The sequence below is a fragment of the Marmota monax genome, unplaced genomic scaffold (assembly GCF_021218885.2).
Source record: "Marmota monax isolate L192 unplaced genomic scaffold, Marmota_monax_Labrador192_F-V1.1 WCK01_AAM20220418_F8-fsc00091, whole genome shotgun sequence".
Classification (NCBI taxonomy): Eukaryota; Metazoa; Chordata; class Mammalia; order Rodentia; family Sciuridae; genus Marmota; species Marmota monax.
The window spans coordinates 5,320,487-5,344,127 of NW_026692434.1; the positions used below are offsets into that span (position 1 = coordinate 5,320,487).

The 23,641-nt window shown below is 34.6% G+C and overlaps 1 protein-coding gene across 50 annotated transcripts in view; it reads left to right on the forward strand.

Annotated features, from left to right (window-relative positions):
• Rims1 (regulating synaptic membrane exocytosis 1) overlaps positions 1-23,641 on the forward strand; it is a 447,890-nt gene that overhangs the window by 373,208 nt on the left and 51,041 nt on the right. For 28 of the 50 annotated variants that reach the window (XM_058578816.1, XM_058578822.1, XM_058578818.1 and 25 more), the window contains one exon: positions 4,874-5,109. The exons of 9 other annotated variants lie outside the window; for them this stretch is intronic. In XM_058578816.1, the coding sequence (XP_058434799.1) occupies positions 4,874-5,109 (236 nt within the window). Of the gene's footprint in view, positions 1-4,873; positions 5,110-7,443; positions 9,410-23,641 lie in introns of those variants that run through there. 13 more of the 50 variants (XM_058578819.1, XM_058578821.1, XM_058578840.1 and 10 more) reach the window with 3 other exon arrangements.

The window sequence follows — 23,641 nt, forward strand, 5'->3', positions numbered from 1 at the left end:
TGTGTCTTGATCCAAACTAATGATTAGGACTAGCAATATCATAAACAGAATTATGAACCTTGTGTATATTTCAGCCTCTGTTATTATGCCCTATGTTACTTCTCCCCTTTTAGGTTTACATGATAGACGTCTAGGTTTCTTGGATGGGCTAAAAGTATAAAAATGGATTGGAATTGTTTTTAAGCTGAATTTGTCACTAATATAGGAGTAGTACAAATCTTTACATAGCCCCATACATCTCTCCTGAAACCCTTCTAATTTTCTGAAATAAGATATTTTAAGCCCATATATTTTCATCCTGTTTCATAATTTTATGCTAGCCATCTTACATTGGAATAATGGAATATATCTGTCAACTGAAGGTGCAGATTGATTGTCTTATATAATACATCAATTGAATATCTCTAATTAACAAAAGTCTTTTTAGTATATGTTGGGGAAAGTGAGCTTATGTTGTTTTAATTTTTTAACCAATATTTTAAAAACTGTTTTTTGAAATTAGTTTCTAGTCTATTTCCATAATATGATTCTAATATATGCAATAATTATTTTATCCTACCATCTAAGAAATAGTATGCATTTTACCATCAATGGCATGTCATAGTTGACTTAGTATTTTTTTTCTTAAAAATGTACAAAATAATGACTTAATACTAATGACATATTCAAGTTTATTGAATGTGCATAGATTTTCTTCTACTGTTGTCATTTTGTGGTTTTCTGTATCGTTGTACATATAGTTTATGGGGGGCAAGGTATGGCGGGGGCAAAATGTTATTATCACCAGACTTCCCTTCCACCACATATCAGTATGAGATCCCCAAAATTCTACTAAAGTTCAGGATGATAGACCTTCCTTACTACTTGTAGTTCTAAGATCCAGTAATCCAGGAGACAAATGCTTAGCCAGTTTCATGTGTAGATGTTATAAGTGTTGCTTCTACATATGAGGAAGTACATTCCAACCAACTCAAGCTCATAATGGAGGGGGTTTTTTTTAGAATTATGATTCAATTATGATTCAATTTAGTTGTTATATCATTTTATATTTTCCATTATATTAAACATTATCAGCTTATCCATTAAATAAAACAAGTGTAGATGTTAGGAAGAAATTCCAGGTTAACTTGTCTATAAATCTTCAGGAAAAAAAATTGTATGGTTATGTATGCTGCACTGATAAAATCTAGGAAAAGACATAAAATTATTTTTTAAAAGAAATTGAGTCAGGTGTGATGACACTTGATTGTAATTGTAATCCCTGCTATTCAAGAGGCTGTGGAAGACTGCAAGTTTGAGGCCAGCCTGGGCAATTTAGTGAGTCTCAGTCTCAAAATAAATTTTAGAAAGGTCTGGACATGTAGTCCAGTGGTAGAGTGATTACCCAACACACATAAGGGCCTGGATTTAATCTTCAGTACTGAAAGAAAATCACTCTTTTAGAATATTTAATCTAGGCCCGGCACAGTAGCAAATGCCCAGTTGCTTGGGAAGGTGAACAGGAGGATCACAAGTTCAATGCCAGCAACTTAGCAAGACTCTGTCTCTAAGTAAAACTAAAAGATCTTGGAATGGAGTTCAATGGTAGAATGCTTGCCTAACATGCGCAAGGCTCTGGGTTCTATCACCACCAACCCCCCAAGAAAGCGTACAATACAGTAGTTTTCAGTACATTCACAAAGTTGGGCAATTATCACTACTACCTAATTAAGTAACTTAATTCTCATTCCCCCAGAGAATCCTGTACCTATTAACAGTCATTCCAGTTTCTTCTCTAGCTGTCAACAACCACTGATCTTTATTCTGTCTTTATGGATTTGATTCTAAAATATTTCATTTAGATGGAATTGTGCCATACATAGGCTTTTATTTCTGGCTTTCACATGTTTTCAACTTCCATCTACATTGGTAACATCAATCTGTATTTCATTCCTTTTTATGGTTAATGTTCTAGAGTATGAGTATACCACATTTTGTTGAGTGGTCATTTGGGTTGTTTCCACTTTATTACTTTTATGACTAATGCTGATATGAGTATTCATATTTAAGTGGGAAAATACGTTTTTTTGTTATCTTGCATGTATCCCTAGGGATGAAATTGTTGGATCATATGATGACTGTATGTTCAACTTTTGAATGTAATTGTTGGATCCTCTGGCAACTCTGGGTTTCAATATATTTACGTTTAACTAAACTGCCAAAGTATTCTCCTAAGCACTGGCATTGTTTTACACTCCAGACAGCATTGTTGAGGGTTCCAGTTTTTTTCAGACACTTGTTAAAGTTTCTTTTATGATAGGTATCCTAGTACATGTGAAGTGAAATCTTATTTTGGTTTTCATAATGATGTTCAGCCAAAATTATGAAAGTACTTGGATATGTACACTTTGTGGTTTTAGACTTTTTTAATTTTTTATTTGTTTTAATTAGTTACACATGACAGTACAATGACCTTGACATATCATACATTTGAATTAGATAGGATATATTAAAGTTCTTCTAAGTTAGCAATTTTTTAAGGATAGATTTTTCTTACAAATTAATATCAAAGTGGGAGGTTTAGTTTCTTATCTGAGGATCTTTTAGTTCTTCATTGTGGAATTATAATGAATTTATTAATCTATATAGATCAACCAGAATAGGAGCTTGTTAAATATAAGGTACATTGGGATCTATTATTTGTCCACTCATAGCTGTCTCTAGAATACACACATAGTAAAAGATTTTTTTAAATCACCAATTAAAAAACTATTTTTAGTAAAGAGAACTAGAAGCTTCAGCTTTATTACTGAGCCATAGGATCAAAATTAACAAGGAAACCTAATCTCAGACTTTATAGGACTGTGCTCTTTTCAGTGTGTGCAAGACTTTTTCCGGAGTGATGTGATCTGAGCTTTTAGTAGCATACAAACAAGCAGACATGCGAAGAACTAACAAACCAAATTTTGTGTCATCTGCCACCCGACTGTCAACATATGTCAACATATCCCTGATGTCTGTCATCCAAAGAGACTTCATCTGCAGATAGATTCCCTATTGTTGTTGACACCAGTTGGGAATGTATTATTAGGCACAAGCAAAGCAAAATCAGAGCCAAAGTTCCCAACCAGAAATAGAAACAAACACAACAAAAATTTAAAAAACACATTATAAACCAAAGTAGGAAATAAGAAAACATAAACAGGAAACCATTCTGTTGCCTTTTAAGATTAAATCTAGGCCAAAAAAAAGGCAAGTGTGGGCTTGGAGACCTGAGCCCATGAAGACAACACAGCTTAATTTACTGCAGAAGGGAGTCCATTTGAACTGTTTTAATGGGACTTCCACACCATCAAAGCATAGTACTCAAAATCGAAACATGATTATCAGAAAAAGTAGCAAATTCTGAAGTTTTACTGAACATATTAGAAAACTACCATAATGACAAGGTAGTCCTAAGGATGATTTGAGAAACTCACGTAATTATATACACAAATAGATTTAAGAATACTAAAATAAGGTTGGTAAGATTCAAAACTGGATAATGTGCCTTAAATCAATAAAACCATTATCTGTTGGTCATTTTCTCTACTAGACTGGTGACATTAATGAAAAGTAGTTTTAGTGAAGTGATAGAGACAAATGTGACTCAAATTAGTGCAGAAGAGAAAAGGATGAGTAGATATATCACTAAAAGTCTCCTTAAAGAGACTTTTCAGCAAAATATTAGTAACTCGAAGGAAAAGGGAGATAAAATAACGATGATGGGATTTTTGTTTGAACTTAAAGTGAACTCATCTTAGAATTATATTTAGGTACTAATAAATCACTTTATTACCTATTCTGAAATCAGCTAATTGAGCAATGGAAAGGGTGCTGCAGCAAACTTGATGTTGCATAACCTATATATACCGATATATATTAATCAAATCTTAGTGTTACTAGTAAACAAATAAAAAAGAAAGGGTTGGGTGACAATAGTCTTGATGTCAGAAAGACTGGAAAGCTTTATAAAGCAGAAGGCCTTAATTTTCATCTGAAAGGATTCATCTGAAAGGTTCATGTAAATGATAGTAATAATTTTTCAAGCAATAGAAGCAGAAAAAATTAAGACTAAGAAATGGAAGAGTAGGAGATACATTAGTGCTAAAACCGTGAACTTTGGGTTATTAGATGAATCAGACTGAAAATGCTTTAATGTCTTATTATGAATATCATAATGTGCACAATTATTTAGGAAGTCATACTTGTCATCATACCATATAAGAATGATTTCAAGCATCTAAGAGATATCTTATTTTTTGAGGAAAAATTATATCTCAAAATTTATTCACAAAACATTTCAATATAACTTCTTAATTCAGCCTCCCTAAATGGTAATGCTTGCTGCACAGATTCCTCTCAGAACTTTTATTTATCATAATATTAGGATTTATTCTGACTCACACCTTGACTGCCATCATCACTGTTAAAGGTTCTCTATTAGCTAATGTGTATTTTGCACTTTGAAACAGGAAATAGAAAAGGAAAACATGAGGTGGTGGTAAGGGTCTTGTGAGTCAGTTTTTGCAAGTATTTTAAGGAAACTTAAATATAAGAGGTTCACTGGTCAGTAACACTTATCTCCCCACTGATAGCATTGGTTGTTTCTGTTCACTGTTTTTAAAATGTCCATAGATCACTCTGTTGAAATGGCATTGTCACAAGCTGTTCTTTAAACATTGGGGGGATGGTGATTTGATCTCATAGTATCTGTGGCTGTAGGTCTAGTACTTGACTGGCTTTTTCCCGTAAAACTGTGCCTGGATTATTTCAGAAATAAATAGATTTAGAATTTCAGTTATGCTGACCTGTAATTTATGGACGCATATATGTTTTTACTTTGTAAATATAGTTCATTTACCCCCAAAATGCAAGGCAGACGGATGGGGACTTCAGGAAGAGCCATCACGAAGAGCACCAGTGTAAGTGGAGAGATGTACACACTGGAGCATAATGACGGCAGCCAGTCAGACACAGCTGTGGGAACCGTTGGAGCAGGTGGGAAGAAGCGGAGATCCAGCCTGAGTGCCAAAGTGGTTGCCATAGTGTCTCGGAGAAGTAGAAGCACATCTCAACTCAGCCAAACAGGTAAGTGAGGTGCGTTCCACTTAAGCATCTCAAGTTTTTGCTGGAGTGACAAAAATTGACCTTCATGCTACAACTGGTATTGGGATTGTAGTGTGTATTTGGTTCTTCTTTGGCAAAGAAACTTTATTTTTTTAACTCTGAAAATATGCTCAATTCATGGGATTTTTTTTTTCTGCACAGCTCTCTGAAGAAGGTATCATTTGTTAATCTGCAAAGTGATCAGACATTTTCCTGTAAACTAAAAAAAATTAAGGCCATGTTTACAAATATGCAAGGAAATGCAAAGAAATATTAGAGATCCAAATTGAATTATATGCAAGAAAAGCAACAGGATTCTCTTTTTCAAAATGTTCCATGATTCAATTATCTACAATTCAGACTCTATCTATATTTTTTTTTTTATAGAAAAGAAGGTCAGTTGTGCAACTTGAAATATAGTCTTCAAGGTACTGTATGAAAATAATTGGTCTGTGTTTGGTATAGTTTCAATGCAAGTAAAAACCCAGAAGCGGTTTTTACTTTAGAAAAATGGGTCAGTGAATTCCTGCAAAGAAAAATGTTTTAATACAAATTTGTGTTTCAAATGTTTTCTGCTGCTTATGTATCTTAAAAGCTTTATGTCCTGAAGGTATATATTAAAAAAGCAAATGCAGAAGGTAGAGTGACTATTTGTTATTGTAAAATATAATAAAAGACTGCTTTAAATTATGTAATATTTGAACACATGTATTACATAATTTATTACTATCCTCAGTACTTTGTAAAACTGAAGGTAAGTGAAATAGTGAACCAATTTAAATTGTCAGAACTCATTTCTCCTCTTGTAACCAATGGTTCCATTTTCTGTTCCTTAATAGCAAGATCCCTGTTGTTACAAAATTTACTTATGAGAAAGCCTCTATGAAATTTTTTATATCTCACTCAGTGTTCTGGGAAGCACATATTTTAAATTATGCACTCTACTGGATGTATTGACAAGTAAACAGAGTAGGAAATTTTGAGCCATTTATAAATTGAATTGGGGCATATGACATTTTTATCTGTATAAAATAAAAATGGTTTATCCTAAGGTTAGAATTAACCTAGTATAACTAGCATTCCTGTGATAGGTCTGCCTTTTTGCTACCCAGTAAGATAAGGTGTTCTTCTCTTTTTAGTGTTAAGGAGATTCATTTGTCCTCCTTAGGGTCAGGTTTCTTTAGAGTATGAGTAGGAGGTGTTTTTCCATTTATGTTGTTTTGTTGCTTGATTGTTTTTATGACCAGTGGTTCCTGGTTACTGGTTTTGATGTAATTATGCTCTGCAGTATAGATGTGGGATGTAGGGTATAGAGAAAACTTAGACTTCAGACTGCAAAATACGTTATTACCTGGATGAAACTGGGATGTTCTTCGATGTCACTTAACGAAACCTAGGCTTCCTCAGTGAAATGCTGCAGGTTGAGATTGCTTATCTTCTCCCCCCAATACACACAACTCTGTTTCCTTTCTAGTTGTTTAGGGAAACAAATAACTGGTTTGTTTGTTGAGTACTAGTTGAATAAAATAAAGTTCTCTTAGAGTTACATAGGAAGTATACTTGTGGCACAACTTTGTAGGTAAAAGGTTTAAATAATTACTGTGGAAACACTCAGCTCTCTTTGCTTTATTAGTTTAAGCTGTATCCCAATTATATGACTTTCAAATAGTGTCACCTTTCCAGAAATTTCATGGCTAAAAACTTCCATACTTTCAGAGATTGGGTTGCCACATATGAGTGTAAAAAGGCCAAAGTAGCAAAATGGTTCTACCCTACAGTGACTCTGGGAATGATGTTCAACCTCTCTCAGAACACAGTTTGCTTATGTAATGATGGGATGAACTTTCCAAATGTAAAATTTTATGATTCTCTTTCTGCACATAATTTTTACCTTTTGTCTGATAACCTGTTCATTCTTCTGATTTTTCTAGAGCAGATGACAAATGTTGATAATCTTCAATTATCATTTCCCTTTGTTTCAGAGAATAGCCTGATTTTTTTCTCTTTTCTCTTCTACTTGTGATTTTAATTTATTTTCTTCCATCAGTGATTATATTTCATCACTCCTGTAAATATTTACCAAAATTCAGAATTTCTATGAGGAGTCTTATTTTTTACTGCTTCAGCTTCTGCATGTGGTCATCAAATCTGTATTTCTGGATTCTTCATCATTCAAGAAACAGTCCTTCATTTTTATTGCCCATTAGAAAGCTCCCCTTGAATGTCCCAAGCTGGTATTTCCACATCTCTTAATTTCTAATTTACTTTAGAATATTTCAATTATAAATAATATTACTTTTTAAATCTCTTCTACAGTTCATAATGGAGATGGGAATGACTTTTTTTTAACCTAAGAGAGTGGAATAAGCAAGTAAGTTTACAAACATTTAATCTTGTTGTTGATGTTAGTTAATGTCAGCCGATCAAGCACATGGCTAAAATCCTATCATTAAACAGTAACCGGATTAGGTTGAAAGTGTGAAAGTAGTGAAGGAAAGGGAAATTCTAAGGAAAGGCCCTTCAATCAGAAATATTTTGGAATTGCATGAGACTTTGGGTAAAGTTTGGTCTGAAGAATGTACAGGAGATTTTAGTTTCCAATAGTTTAGTGACCCAACCTGTGTATGCAATATGAGAACTTCTCCTCTCACTTGCTCACTAATTGTGTGATATTCCACCAGTGGTACTTCTCTCTTTACTAATAAGTGAAGGCATTATTAGGAAGGATCCACAGATCTGTGAAGAATCATCCCTAAATTCACTCTTGAAATTATGGTAATAAATATTATAAGAATGACAAATATTCATGTGTCTATGTGAATAAAACTAATAACATATCTATATTCCTAGACCTTTCACTTGCACTCTTAAGTTATGTATATGGATATGTGCTTGTAAGTTCACTCCCTTATTGGTCCCAAGAAACTTACGATTACTATCCCTACTTTGAAACTGAAGAAAATAAGACATAGACACTAGGTAAATTGGAAAAGGTCCCATAATAAGTGATTGGGTCTGGATTTATTCACTGTATGTGTAGTTTTTTGTTTGTTTTGTTGTCATTGTTTTGTTTTGGTTTTCAGACTCACCCAGGCTGGCTTCAAATTGGTAGGTGGGTGCTCAAGCAGTCCTTTCGCCTCAGCCTCCCTAGTAGTGGTATGCCACCATGCCTGCCTTGGGCCTGAATTTAAATCCCAGATGCCAGTGCAGGAGCCCATGCTCTTAACCACTATGCTAAAAAGTTTCAAATCAGGTTCAACAAATATTTATCAAACAACTGTATGGTTAGTATGTAGTGGGCACCATGTCAGGCCCAGGATTAAGAGCTGGGAATAAAAGGATGAGTGAAATACCGTCCCTGCTCCCAAGGGTACACAGTATAATAAGGCAAGTCACATATATTATTCCAGCTCAGGAAAGGGAATTGTTCAAGTGTCAGAGAGATGCAGGGGAAGCACATAAAAGGAGGTGATTCACTCTCTCATATAGTTCTGAAAGACCTTCCTGACGAAATGAGGCCTAACAAAAACATAAATAAATCAGGAAAATGACACTGGGAAGTACCTTCCAGGGCACAGGAAATAACACTCTGATTATATGTTGAAATTGTTGAGTGATTACTCCCCTGGGATATGGGAAATAACTCTATGTGAATCCTAAAACTATACGAAAGATTTCTGTAATTCTAATGGCTGCTCCTCCTATATACAAAGGATAGGTCACGTCAGGACAGATCTTAAATCAAATTAACACTGTACATCCGAGACCATGATTTCTGAAAAGGATTTTTTAGCTTCTATGAAGAAAATACCTATCAGTATAAAATATCATCAGTTTCATAAAATAGAAATTATTCAGTTTACTTTATATTATGGATAAACCATAACTCTAGTGCTATACCAGGTATGCTGAGTATTCAGAAAACAGAAGCACCATCAAATCATTCACACATGAGCCACATATGAGCCAAATAACTAAAATGAGAAAATGTGAAATAAAATGCCAAACATAATAAAATCCAGTGCTGTTTATGTACATTTCCAAAGGAAGTTGGAAGACAATTGATCAAGGACCTGAGTCTCCCAGGAAGAAGGAACATATAGAACTGATAGATGATTGTGCTTTGCCCAAAGGCCAACCATCTGACCACAAGCTCATCATTGCTTAAGTCATTATATCCGAGGATATTTTTTGTTAAATGACTATTTCTTCTACATATTGGCAGGATTTTGACAATTATACTCTGATTATGGAAAAGGTTATAGGACTAATTTATAATTTTCAAACCATCAGGAGTCGATTATGTTATGCCAAATAAGAATGTACTAAAATTGCTTCTATGCATATTTAATAATAGATATTTTGTACCTTTTCAATATTTTTTTTCTCTATCAATGTTTTTTGCCTGTATTCAAAACCTTTCCTTTGAGACCCTGCTTGGGATCCTCTAACTCTGTAAGTTGTCTCCTATTGTTTTGACACTCACCAGAATCTTGCTTTTCCTGCACATACCTAGATTGAGATCTCAAACTTCATTGTTCACCTGATACAAACAAAATTTGGGGGCTACTTCCATGAGCAAAATAATAGGTACATATTTAAAGGTAAAGAAAAAGATCTCACATAGGCACAGATAAACAGAAAAGTTCCACATTCCCTCTTGGTAAAAGAATCTAAACCTAAAAGACACCTTTCAGTCATAAGCCCTGATGTGTGTTTCCTTTTTTGTGTGTTACCATGGATGCATGGAGCAGGGCCTAGGTGCTTGCCTAGATGCCTGGAAAAGCCTTCTCTATCTGTTTTAGAATCGAGGCATTCACAAAAGGTCAGTTCTGCCTTCTGGCTGCTTCTGTTTTCCTGTAAAAATTCTTAAAACAAGGAATAACAAAATAAATTTATGGAACTATTAAAAAGCTAATAATCTAATGGAAAGAAGAAGGAATTATACTGGGAGAAAACCACAAACATATATTTCAATAAATTAATCCCAGTCCATTAGTACATTTTGGCTAGAGCAAAGAAAAATTTATAGTTATACTGGGAAATAGGTTTTGAAAAAGGATTGGGATAAGGATTTGAGAGCCCCTTTAAGGATCTTTGTTCACCATTTGATACGATACTTTTAATTAAAAGAATAGAAGAAAAACGGTTGCATTCCTGAAGGCTTGAACTGGAGGCAGTTGCAGAGAATCAGTGAGGAACAGCACGTGGAAATAAGAAGGGGAGGTGAATACTAGTGGGTGAAATGCCAGATGGTTGTGTAGTGAGCTGAAGAAATCACTACAGAGATGGAAAGAACTAGAGTTCACTTAGGAAAAGGAATGAGTCCAAGGCAGACCCAGCAGAAGACAAGGTGGAATCCCGTATTCAAGGACAACTGATGAGGAAAGAAAGAAGACTATGGAGAAAGGGGTGGGACGGGATCTGAAATGAGACTGAGCCACCGAAGACAAAGAATAGTTCCAAGGGAGATAATGATTTTATTTTTTTATTTTTTTTAAAGATAGAGTGAGAGACGGAGGGAGAGAGAGAGAGAAATTTTTTTTTAATATTTATTTTTTAGTTCTCGGCGGACACAACATCTTTCTTTGTATGTGGTGCTGAGGATCGAACCCGGGCCGCACGCATGCCAGGCGAGCGCGCTACCGCTTGAGCCACATCCCCAGCCCCGAGAGATAATGATTTTAAAGAGAAGGTATTAATCCTACAGAAAGGTTAAACAGTAGGTGTTTGGATTTAGGAACTGAGTGGATTTTCCTGGCCTTGGGTTTGGATAGACAGTGAGGAAGCAGCACAGGACTTAGCATGGCTGGAGCCCATCCCACTCTCCATCCTGTCATTTGTTTCAGCTCCTACTCTAACCATCTCATCCACCTCCCATTGGAATCAGAATGAGGCCCTTATCATGGATAGAAGGAACTAGGACACAGATGCTATTCATAGTAGCTCAGTAGCATAAAGTGAGTCTGCCCCACCATCTCTAAAGGCTCTTTACATGGATGGGGCTGGGGCTGAATAAAATGGATAAATAGAGGCAATTATTATGAGTTTCTCTTCCAGAAGTTTAACATTAGGAAGAATTGAGATTAAGAGTGACCAGTACTTCTTTCTTCCATTCTAAAGACATTTACTAAAGAGGAATTTAAGAAGTACCAGGAATAAGTGGGAGGGGGGGTTGTGTGAGTGTGTGTGTGTGTGCACACGTACCTCAGAACAAATGAAGTCTGAGAATGTTTCCAGGATGAAGTGTAGGAGAAAAAACCTCTAGATGGAGAGATTAAATGATGCAATACAGAAAGTTTTGGTTAATGGTGTAAAGTTCCAGAGAACAGAGATAATTTAAGAGCACAAGTTTATTCTTGGAGAGTGCGAAGGATGATTCTTTTCCTGGGTTTGATGGAAAAGGAAAAATGGTTAAAATATAGACAAGTATCAAAATGGGAGTATTGAAAACCAAAGGAGCTTGAGTCAAAGACCCTTGATCTTCCCAATGCACATAAAGTAGGAGCAAATAGACAGAATAAGGACATAGGATGAGAAATATAAGAAGTTAATTGAAACAAACAAAAGTGCTGCTGAACCCCAGCATGGTGACACACACCTCCAGCAGCTTGGAAGCTGAGGCAGGAGGATGGCTAGTTCAAAGCCAGCCTCAGCAAAAGCAAGATGCTAAGCAACTCAATGAGAACCTGTCTCTAAATATAAAGTACAAAATTGGGCTGGGGATGTGGCTCACTGGTCAAGTGCCCCTGAGTTCAATACCCAGTAACCTACCCCCCACACACACAGACACACACACACACGCAAAAGTACTGATGAGAAGGCCTGGAGTTTCAGCTGATTTTGGATAATGCAAATTATCTGAAAAATAATTTTTAAAAAGCATTTGCTAGGGATCAAGGCCACCTTGAAGATATCCAGTCCATATTAGCTTCTCTTTTCTTTCAAGAGTATCTTCCCTGCTTCTCTGAATTCCCAGTATCTGACCAGCATTTTGAAATCACCCTAATATTCTTTGAAAGTATATTCCTATGATCTTCTAGAGTCTTTATATATGTACACACACACACACACACACACACACACGATCTGTTAAGGATTGAACCAAAGGACTCACACATGCTGAACACCCACAGCCACTGAGCTATATCCCTAAATGATGGTCTAGGTCTTGAGCTTAGTTTAGAAGTTTTTCTGCCATGGGCTCATGGAATGCTGTTTATTATTTTGACTCTTTAGATCATAAATACCAGAAATTTGATGCTCTGTCCTAGCTTTCTTTTATCTACTGATATTACCTTTTCCCAATGCAATGAGCAAATTCCATATTTATTCTGAATATGGTTCTTATAAGATTTTTTTTCTTTTTCCTTTCACATTTTTATCTCTATGAAGCATTTCAGGAGATCTGCCAGTGGACTTAAAAACTGTATAGTGTTCATTTTCCCACAAGGCTACATTAGAAAAAAATATATAAATATTCTAATTTTGAAGTACACTAATAAATGTTTTATTTCAAAGTAGGTTAATAAAGAGTTTCTGAATTTCCAAGTTATGTCATTGACTTCTCAAGATTAAATCATTGGTGGAAACCAAAAATATTGCCCTTGTTCTTCTGTCAAACAATAACATATGTTCATAAAACTATGTAATTCACTTACACCTCAAGGGAGAATGCTTAATTAAGCTTATTTCCCCATGAGTTCAAGGCATTATTTTTAAAATCTTGTTGTTCCTGTATAATAATTATGCCTCCAAATGCCAAAAATCCTAAATCCTCTTCCACCGTTCTCTTTTCAGTTTTCTTACCAAAAGTCACACAGGTGACACAAACCATAAAATAAATTGAGTGAGTACCTGCTGGTAAGGCACATTTACCTCAGGAAAATGAATGTCTTACATTTACCACAAGACTTATTTCTTCCCCTTCCAACCAGTTCACTCTACCAAGATATTCTCTATGTTTTAGTGTAGAACTGTTTTGTGAAGACTCTCTACCTTTAGCTTTACAAAAATAAGTTTATAGCTGCTGGGAAGCAAAACTTAAGCAGTCTCTGAAGATTTTAAGAAAATTTTCTTGGATCTGCTGATTATTAACAATGGAAGTAAAAAATACTTAACAAAGGATATGTGCCCCCCCCCCAAATTTTCAGAAACTGTAAGCTACTGTGGATCGAAATCTTGCTTAGATCTAAATTCCTTATCTGTGCCTCATTTATTTGATTCATTTAACAACACAAGAAAAACATTCTGAGGAACGTAATGTTTCATGTTCTTTGTTTCCTGAGCACAAAATAACGGTGCCAGAAATGATTCTCCTGTCTGCAAAGCCATCAAATTAATGTAAGCATGGGTTCTTTTATTTACTGTTTCTGTCTGGCGTTGGAATTCACTACTGTTAATAGAGATTCAATTCAGCTATAGTAACTCATCTTCTGAGCAGATGCCCTAATAAGGAGTAGTATTTTCAAACATACTCCAGCTGCTATTTTTGTTCTTTTGCTTGCTATGAACGATAAATCTTGAGTTTGGCTGACTAAATTGTACATACACTTTTGAGTTGAAAGAAAAAAAATATTGATTTGAATAGAATTTTTAAAAATTTTTGTAGCTTAGGATTTAGAGGAAGGAAGTAAATTTATCAAGTGTGCCTTGAAAAAGGCACAATACTAAGAATTCAACTGATTACATGTGGTGATAATTAATTTAACTTACTAAGATAATTTTTAAGTATGAGAGCAATTTCAGAATGGGTGTCATAAGATATTGTAGCAAAATATGGGAAAAGAAATGTTTCTGATTATATATAAGCATATGGCCAATTATAGTACACCCTCATTTAAGTACATAGTGATTTTTAAGATATTTTCTTGATTGTTAATGTTTTCACATTTTTAACACAGAAAAGCAAATGGAAGATAAAATTCATACAGTGTTACCTCTAGTTGCAAAATCATTGTGATTGTATATTAAGGCTACTCTTTTTATGAGTTTATATTAACAATGCAGATAAAATCATTAGCAATAATAGTTATAAGTTATTGAGCAATTGCCATATGCCAGCCAGAGTTGTAATTGCTTTGTATGTATTAATTATTGCAGTCCATAAAACACAACCACATGGCACTATTATTATTCCCATTTTGCAGGTTCCATGACTTACCTGAGGTCACATAACTCTTAGAAACTGAAGTAGAGCTTTCATTTTTAAGAACTTCACCACAATCCCATTCAAGTGTATGTACACACAGAAATACCCTTTTATATGGATTTCTAAAACAACCACAGATTTATATTTATTTATTTATTTATACTTTTAAAGAGTAAAGAGTAAACATTAGCCCTCTCTCTCTCTCTCTCTCTCTCTCTCTCTCTCTCTCTCTCTCTCTCTCTCTCTCTCTCTCTCGAAGATTACTTAGGACACCATCACAGGAGACTTGTGCCAGGAATTGGATGACTTTAAGATAGAGACTTAGGTCTTAGAATGAATTCTTGGTATGGGAGAGCTAGTGGCTAACAGGGTGGAGGGGAATGTCATATGTAAGGGGGCATGATGTTTCATCTACTGAAGACAGTGATTACTGAGAAAAGACTATATAATTCTGTAAATTCTGACTAGGTGGAAATTGGAACAGTCAATGGAAAAGATTTTTCCAAGCAGTTTGAGAATCACTAGCCTATTAAAGGAAAGTGAAGTCAATGACATTACCTAGTAAGTATATAACATAGAAGGAGAAGATGATCCAGAAGAGACTCCTGAAGAAAAATAATTCAAGTCCTATTTGAGCCCCATTTCCCCAACTGTAGAATGGAATAATAAATAGTACCTATCTCAGAAGACAGTTGGGAAGATTAAATGAAACTGTTTACAAACAGTTTAGCAAAATACTTGTCACATAGTAATTGCTTAGCAATAGTAATAAGAATAAGCTATTCTAGTAATTCCAAGGAACAAATCAAAGGGCAGAAAAGATCAGGTGTCAGTGACATCTTTCATCGATGGCAGTCCAGGTCATGTTAATCTGGCTGATAATTTTTATCTGTTCATTAGATGTCAGGTAGTTAGTAGAATACAGATTCTTGAGATCTCATATTTGAGGTGCTTTTTTTTTAATCAGTAGCTCTCAAAGTTCTTCCTGTCCAAGTCTGTCATTGAGGACAGGGGTGAAATGTCACCCCTGGCCTCAGTCATTTGCACTTGCTCACATACTTATGGATTCCTGAAGTATGTTCATCTCTAATTAGGCAAATATGCAAGAGCTTGATCTAAGCCCTCTCTTTACCAGCTACCCCACCCTGCCCTGTTACCCAGACTTTACTGTATTTGCTCAGGTGTAAGCAAACTCTTAGCTTAAAACCCATTTTTTATGGTCAATGAACCAAGAATAATTTGGGTTTTTTTTTACAGTTAAAGATAATCAAATTAGAATAATATTCATGACGTGAAAATTATGAAACTCAATTTTGTCATCCATAAATACAGATTTATTTGAAATACAGCCATATCCACTCAGTTACATGTTATCAGTGGTTACTTTCATGCTGCATGCAGAGACCCCAGAGCCAAAATTATTTAGTTATCAAGTCCTTTCCAGAAAAAGTGTTATAACCTCTGCTTCTGGGCAAGGACTTTGTACCAGCAGTGTAAAAGGAGATATTAATGAACAATGATCATTTCTGCCATTGTTCTCTGCTTCTCAGAGTTAGGAGCTAATTTACCTAACATTATGACTTTATTGGTTCTTCCATTTACATATCCATGTTTACTCTTTTGCCATATCCCTATTGACATCATCTCTTGTGATTCTCCAGAGTGAAGACTTATGCCCCCAAAGAAGACACTTCAATTTTCAACTTTGCTATAAAATTTGAAGTGTCTCACAAAAAGTAATACAAGGATTTTCCTCAACCCTGTTAGAGAAGGGAATACATGGACTATGTCTTTCATTTTATCATCCCTAGGGCTTATCACATTGCCTGGATGAGGCACCTAAAAGCTTGTTTGAATGAGGAAAAAAACAAAAACTAACTTTTGCAAGAGTTTTCTGTGTTTTTATTCTTCAAAAGCTGTTCAGTCCTCCTCTCACTCCAACCTGTTCCACCTAGTTCCTTCCAATTATTCTTTCAAAGGTCACATAAAAGTCCACAGAGATGAATTTATTGGCTAAAATTTAAGTTATGATATAGGTTGCAGGTATGGTGCACTTGTGAAACCAGTGAGATATATAACAGAACAGTGAAAAGATGTCTACTTTTTTTGACATAAGCAAATAATTCTTATCTATTTCTTATTTCTCATCCATGTAGATTTATTTCTCATAAAGGTTGCAGTCATGTACCTTCCTTGGGTTCATAAAGCATGCCTTAAATCTACTTTAAATCTTCTTTCTTCGAACCTTTGAAAGTATCATCTTCCACCTGAGATGTTCTTAATCTTTCTTCTTGGCTATCAAAATCCATTTCTTCATTCAAGCCCTTGCCAAATTTTAGCTTTCCACTAGAGGAAAAATAAACTATAAGACTATTTTTTTTTAAATTCTCAAGTGAAAATACTTCCTTGTTCATAAAATAAGACCAAGGTCTTATCACAAGATGAATTTCAAATTTCCTCAAGAGTAGTAACCATGCATCATGCATCAGAATTTTTCCCCCTGAGTTTTTGTTTGTTTATTTGTTTGGTTTTGGTTTTGGTTTTGGTTGTTATTTTTTGTTTTCTGATCTTGCATGACACTGTCTTTAACACCTTATTGCTTGTAAGTATTAACACTTCTATAGACAAGAGTAGATAACTACCATTTTAAGATTTTGAGGCAATAAATAAATTATTGATAATGGTAACTATTATTGTATTAAAAGTCAAATAAAATAGCATTTAATTAGAAAATTTGTGAAAGATAAAAATTTCACTTACGAGAAAGAATAGATAATTATTGATAAGGGTATTTCTGTATTCTTGATCTTCATAAGCTGTTTAGACGTCCTTTCACTCCAACATCCTTTTACATTACATTTATTAGTTAATTTATTTACATGTGTTATTACATGTGTTATTTTACATATGTTACTTCATTTAGTGAAGGTTTTCCTAAGTTTAATAAAGATATTAACTGAAGCCAGGTGAGGTGATGCACATTTGTATTAAGCTATTTGGGAGACTGAGACAGAAGGACCACAAGTTCAAGTTCAAGGCCAGACTCAGCAACATAGCAAGATCCTGTCTCAAAATTAAAAAGAAAAAAGACTGGGATTGTAGCTCAATAGTAGAGTGCCCCTGGGTTTATTTCCCCAGTATTGTCCCCTGGAAAAAAAAAAAAAAAAATATATATATATATATATATATATATGAAAATACTTACATAAGACAAGCAAAAATATCCAAATGTTTTTGAAGATCATTTATTGGTGGGCAGAGGCAGAGGATTCTTGTGGGCGAGGAATCTACTACAATTGCTTTTCAAGTAAGCTTGTGAATTCTTATTTGGGAAGTAAACCTCTGATATCAGGCCAACACATTGGTATACTCATTACAAATCATCTACATTGTTAGCATACTTTTCTTAGAACCAAAGAATGTAGTACACACAATGATTAATCTTAATTTGGTGATGTTTAACAGACTTGATGTTCAAGAACTACAAGACAATAAAAACATTCAGTATTCCAGATTCACACTTAGAACCTTGGAATGTTTTTGTAAATGCACATTCCCCACTTCTTTTATTTTGAAACTATAAACCTTCTTCAAAGCAATCAGACAGCAATCAATCATTATACTTGGAAAAGTTTCAAATGGAAAATGTTAACAATTGTGTATAACTAATTTACTTTTATAAATTAACATATAGTTGTATTGGAACACTTTGTAATGATTCAGTGATATGAAAGTATAATGAATTGGGAAATATTTTCAAAATCAATTAACATCTTAATTTTTTATGACTCTGAATTTGAAACTGTAAGAAAAAATTGTTGATTGTCTACCTGCATTATAGACACTAAAAACAGAAGAAAATCCTTTAATGAGGACTATTTCTAGAGAGGAAAGGGTATTGATTAGAAATCAACAGGAAAAATTATAGCCCAGAGATAATCAACTCCAGGTGATCCAGCCTGCTGCTAAAAATGCCAATTTCTATTTACAGCTTCTAGCTCAGGAAATATAGCCAACCAGTTGCTCAATTATTTTTACAAGGAAGAAAAACAAGAAAAAGAATCAGAAAATATCTTCCTGAGAAATAATTATATGAAATTTCATGCAGATTATTTTCAGAGTAGTGTAGGATTCTGTGGTCTTCTATAAATCACTGAAGAAAAAATACTAATTGTAATATATATTGGAGACCTACTGAGAAGGTTGATATGAATAGCAAAATCAGAGGAGGAAAAATTTACCTTCCAAGTAATAATTTTATTCTCATTGCAGTTCTTTGACTTTCCTTAATGCTTAATAATAAAATTGTATCTTCTCTTGGATCATTCTTTATTGTCTTTTTCAAAATAAAGACTCAAAAGCATCATGTTGTTTGAGGAAATCATAATTAATATAATTAATTTAAATTCTTATCTAATTTTTTATACAGAAAAAGAGGAAGGAAAAAAACATGGAATTTAATATGCTATTTCATTAAATGCAATGATCAGGATTCTAAAGCAAATTTTTTCCAGAAGTGTTTGAATTTAGTCCTAAATTAATTGCAATTATTGACTTTATTTATTTTTCTGATTTTTAATTAGAATATCATAATTTTATATACTTATGGGATACAATGTGATAATTTTATACATGTATGAAGTATTTAATAATGATAATTTCAGGTTAATCAGCATTTCCATATTCTTAAATATTTATCATTTTTTCACTGGGAACTTTCAGATTTCTCTTTTCTTTGTATTTTCATGTATGGATGGATGTCTATATGTGGTTTTGTTCTTAGGAATTGAACTCAGGGCCTCTTGAATGCTAAGCACATTCTGCGTGACTTAGTTGCACCTCCTAGCCCAAACTTCTCTATGCTGGTTCTTTATAAAATATTCAATAAATCATGAGCTATAGTCATACCAATGTGCTGTAGAACATTAGAACTTATCCCTTTCAGTAGCACCTTTCCCCTATTGTCCTCATCTCTTTCCTTCCTGACTTCTAGTGACCACCATCCTTCTCTCTTCTTCTAAGGAATCCACACTTTGGGCTTCCACATATGATTGAGAAAATGTAATATTTGTCTTTCTGTGTCTGACTTATCTCACTCCAGTACCATCCACATTGCCACAAATGACAGGATTGCAGTGCAACTACTGATTTTAATTTCCAAGGTGTACCTGGCTTTGACAATGGATCCCTTGGTGAAGGTGTAGAATCAGAGTGGCTGTGCAGTCCCTGAGCCCTGCTGGCCCCCTTCAGCAGATGGTGCTGGATGCACATGTGTGTCCACCAGAACCCCTTGCCTGTGCTTTTCCCTTCACGCTCAGGACGTCCTAGATTCACTGGCCCAGATAGCAGTTTCCTGCACATCCATTTACTCTGTAAATGGCTTGGTGACATTGTTAAAGGCAATGCCAATTGTCTGTTCTTTTGTTCTGCTTTTACATTTTTATAGTTGTGACTCATTGCACACCCTTTAGCTAAGCATTTAAGAGCCTGTGCCCTTAAAACACAGCCCTGAATTCTCTTCACGGTACACAGGAATAGAAAGCATTTTCCTTGCCTGGAGTTGTTTAAAAGCTCCTTTACTAAACATATCAACAGGCAGAGAGCTGTCCTCTTTCCCTGGAACATTATAGTTTACAAAACCCTTTCATGGTCAACTCTTGAGTGCAAAATTATTGAACACTTTTAAAATAAGAGCCTGATCATATTAGAAAAGATTAAGAATGCATTATTGAGGAAGGTTTAGTAAAGAAGATGAATTTTAAAGTTAAATGTTATATGCATGTATGTGCTCTTTTTCCTCAAAGTTTCCATAAATTTTTATATGTTCTTAATAATTTTTTTTCCTCACAAAGAAGATAATTGTGAGAATTAAATACAATTCTTAAGGAGCACAAATATTTCAAATTTTACATGGATGGAAATTTTGATTATTTTAAAGGATATGTTTTCAATGGTGTATCATATAGCATTTTCTTATTCATTCTTAGTTATATTCTTGCTGTTTCCTCAAGGTATTAAAGAAAAGTCATTATTTTCTGTTTTAAGCTTTCCCTTTTCCTGACTACTAAATCTTCAGGTGAGTAGTGGCTGAAACCAGCAATTATTCACTACTAAATTTAAATGACTACTGTTTTTATTCCCACTTATCAATACAAATGTACATTATATCAATTATTTGTCATTCATTCAAGGTATTTGTCAGGCAGCTAACAAAAGCTAATAAGAGGGGCTAGTTCTAGTATCAGCCACATCATGTGACTAGGCCTATATAAAGCACATGAGGTGTGCTATCACATTTAGTCCTGTCAGAAGACCTATGAGTTTACTTGATTTTCAAGGGAAAAATGGAAGCTGAGAGAAGTTGTCACTTGGTCAAGGTCTCACAGCTAGTAAGTGGCAGAGAAAGAGTTTGAATCTCTCTGTGCCCAGATTCAGTCTTAACCACAACCATGGCCAAGGTATATTTAAAGTGCTGTTAGTTGCTAGTTAAGTGTATGATTATAAAAATCCATATTATTTAGTGCCAAAGATCAGCATTTACCCTTTTCTACAGAAGTTAGTACAACTAGAAAAATATTTCATTTGAACTTATTTTCCTTTACAAGGAGAAAATTAAATTATAAACTATATTCACATAATTTTATACCCTAAGACTGAGCTTAGAACACCTTTGTATTTTTTCTTTTTCAATGATAGGCCTCATTTTATTACTCTCATTTTACTTACGAGGAAACTGAAATAGCATTTAAATGACTAAGTTCACATAGTAAGGGCAGATCTGGAATTTGAACCCAGCAGTTGGGGTGCAGAGTCTAAGTAGGGCATGTCATCAAAGATGACCTGGGAAGGGGCAATGTCAGCCAATGTCTGACTCTGACCATTGTGCTGAACTGCCACCCCCACAGCTTCATGGACTAGCTTCGCTTGTGCCATCCTTAGAATGTGCACAGACTTGAACACAACACAATTGCATTTCCTGTTCATTTAACAAAAACTGATATTTTTTTTTTTTTTTTGTCCAGCATTGGTGAGTTTATTAATTTCTACTAGGATTTCCTTTGGGATATATAAAGAAGAGATCATCCCTCAATTTATACAGTCTACACTCTTTAAAATGGGGCTGGTGTTTTCTCTGCTCCTTCCTGAACAATGAGGAAAGACAAGATTCCCCTGGGTTACATGGGAAGGAGTTGGAAAGGGAAGTGAAGGAAGAGAGTTAAAAATTGTGTGTGGATGTGAGAGGTTCCCTTGGGTTCATTTTGTATGAACTATGTGTAGAAAGGCACCAGAAGAAGGTGTCAGGGATGTGGGGAAGACATCAGGGAGTTATCCTGAAGGGTCACCTAATATTACTAAGCTAAAAGCAAGTTGGCTGTGTTGGAGAGAAGGAACAGCATCTAAGCAAGCCATTCCTGTCTTGAAGAATGCATTTGTTTATGTGTAAGAAAACTGGATTAATTTGTTCTATTTGACTGATTTATCCACAGGGACAAACCTAATTATAGATATTAATAAAAGCTAGGTTTCTTGTGTATTTACTATGAACCAGATGGGCACAATTCTAGCACTGTAAAATAGGAACCATTGTTATCACGTGACATTTTTTACATAAGGAAACTCAAGTTCAGAAAGATTAATTTCCCCAGGGTCACACAGCCAATAACTGACAGGTTCAGTAATTGAGTGCTAGAATTTTTATCCTCAGCCATTATACTGTACTGTCATCCTCAATTAATTTGATGTATGAATTAACATAATTCTAGCTTCTATAAAAATTAACCTTATTGTGTACAAAGGCTCAAATACAATAAAATTCTGTTTATTGTTCATCTAACAATTCGGGACAGTGTTCATGGATGACAGTTCTTCCTCTCTGTGGTTGTCCAAGTACCTGGGTTCTTTACATTTTATATATTTTCTATTATATCAGAAGGGCAGAAGAAGAACAAAGAATAAATAAGGAATGGAGAAGGTACCTTTAATTCTTTTTTGTAAGCTTTCTTTTAGTGTTACCAGTGTGTTATTTTTTAAAAAAATTTTAAAACATTTTGTCAGTGCATGATAGCAGGACTCATCATGCATCTTTGTACATGCACATAAGATAATGTCATTAATCTCATTTCCCATACCTTCCCTTTCTCTCCTTTCCTCTCTCACCATTATCTGCTTGGTGAGGTACCACTAATTCCTAAAAGCCTTGTTATAGAAGTGCCACACAATGTGTCTGTTTATGTCCTTATTGGTGACAGTGACTCATACCACATGGCTGGCTATACCTAGATGCTAGAGTTGAGGGCTGGGAGATCACAATCTCCAGTTTAACAGGGATTAATTTAGTATCATTTCTATACAATGAAAGGAGGTACTCTACCATCTCAATCTTATACACATGACATAATATATTTCATTACAATCAATTAAGTCATTGAGAGTTTATATTATTTTCTAAACTAGAGTCTTAAAATACTGGTGCTTTCTTAAGTTATTGTAAAATTTGTGCACTGTCAATGTAATCTGGTGGCTTCTTTATCCTAGTTTCAAAGTCTATCAGATTTCAAAACTGTTCCAAGTTTTCTTTTCATTCCTTTGTTTTAAATTTTCCTGGCCTCGTCTGATCCTTGAAATCTAGCTTCCTCGGTTTCAACCCACATTGACTGGCTGAAGCTCAGCCATTTCTTTTTGTTTGTTATTTGGTTTCTTTGCTTAAACAAAACAAAACAAAATGTTCACACCCAGAATTTCTGAGTTCATTAGAAGTGGATGTGAGTGAAAGGAAGTAGGCAATTGAGAAGTGGTCCTATCACAAAGGGCACAATATTTTGCTATCTTTTTTCACCTCTTTTTTTCCCCCACTGCTGGTTATTTATCTTTCCTGACTTATTTGTTTCTGCAAAGAACTAGCACGTATGCTTACATATTATTGTACTTTTCCAAGTTGTTTTAGTATTATTAATTTATCTAACCTTTAAAACACACCTATGAGATAGGTCCTTTGTCATTTTCCTGTTTACAAGTGAGGAATATAAGTTATGAAGATTAAGTAACTGGTCATCATGGACAGAGCTGGGATTGGAACACAGTATGTTTAGCTATAGTCTGACCTCTAAGCCACAGGGTTATTCTGCCTGTCAATGGGGGTGGTTTTCTCACTAAGGAAAATTCTAGTGCCAGCTCATAAGGTAGAACTCTGTTTCATTAAGTTTTATTTCTGATACTAGGCCAATTTTTCATTTAGCTGTTAAGTATCTGCTGTTATTAGAATAATTATAATAGCTATGTAGCACTTCTTTAATAGAAAAGTAAAATGCATTATGCAATCCAGCACTGGCTGCTGCTTACATTCTATGTCTTAGAAGCTCTGAA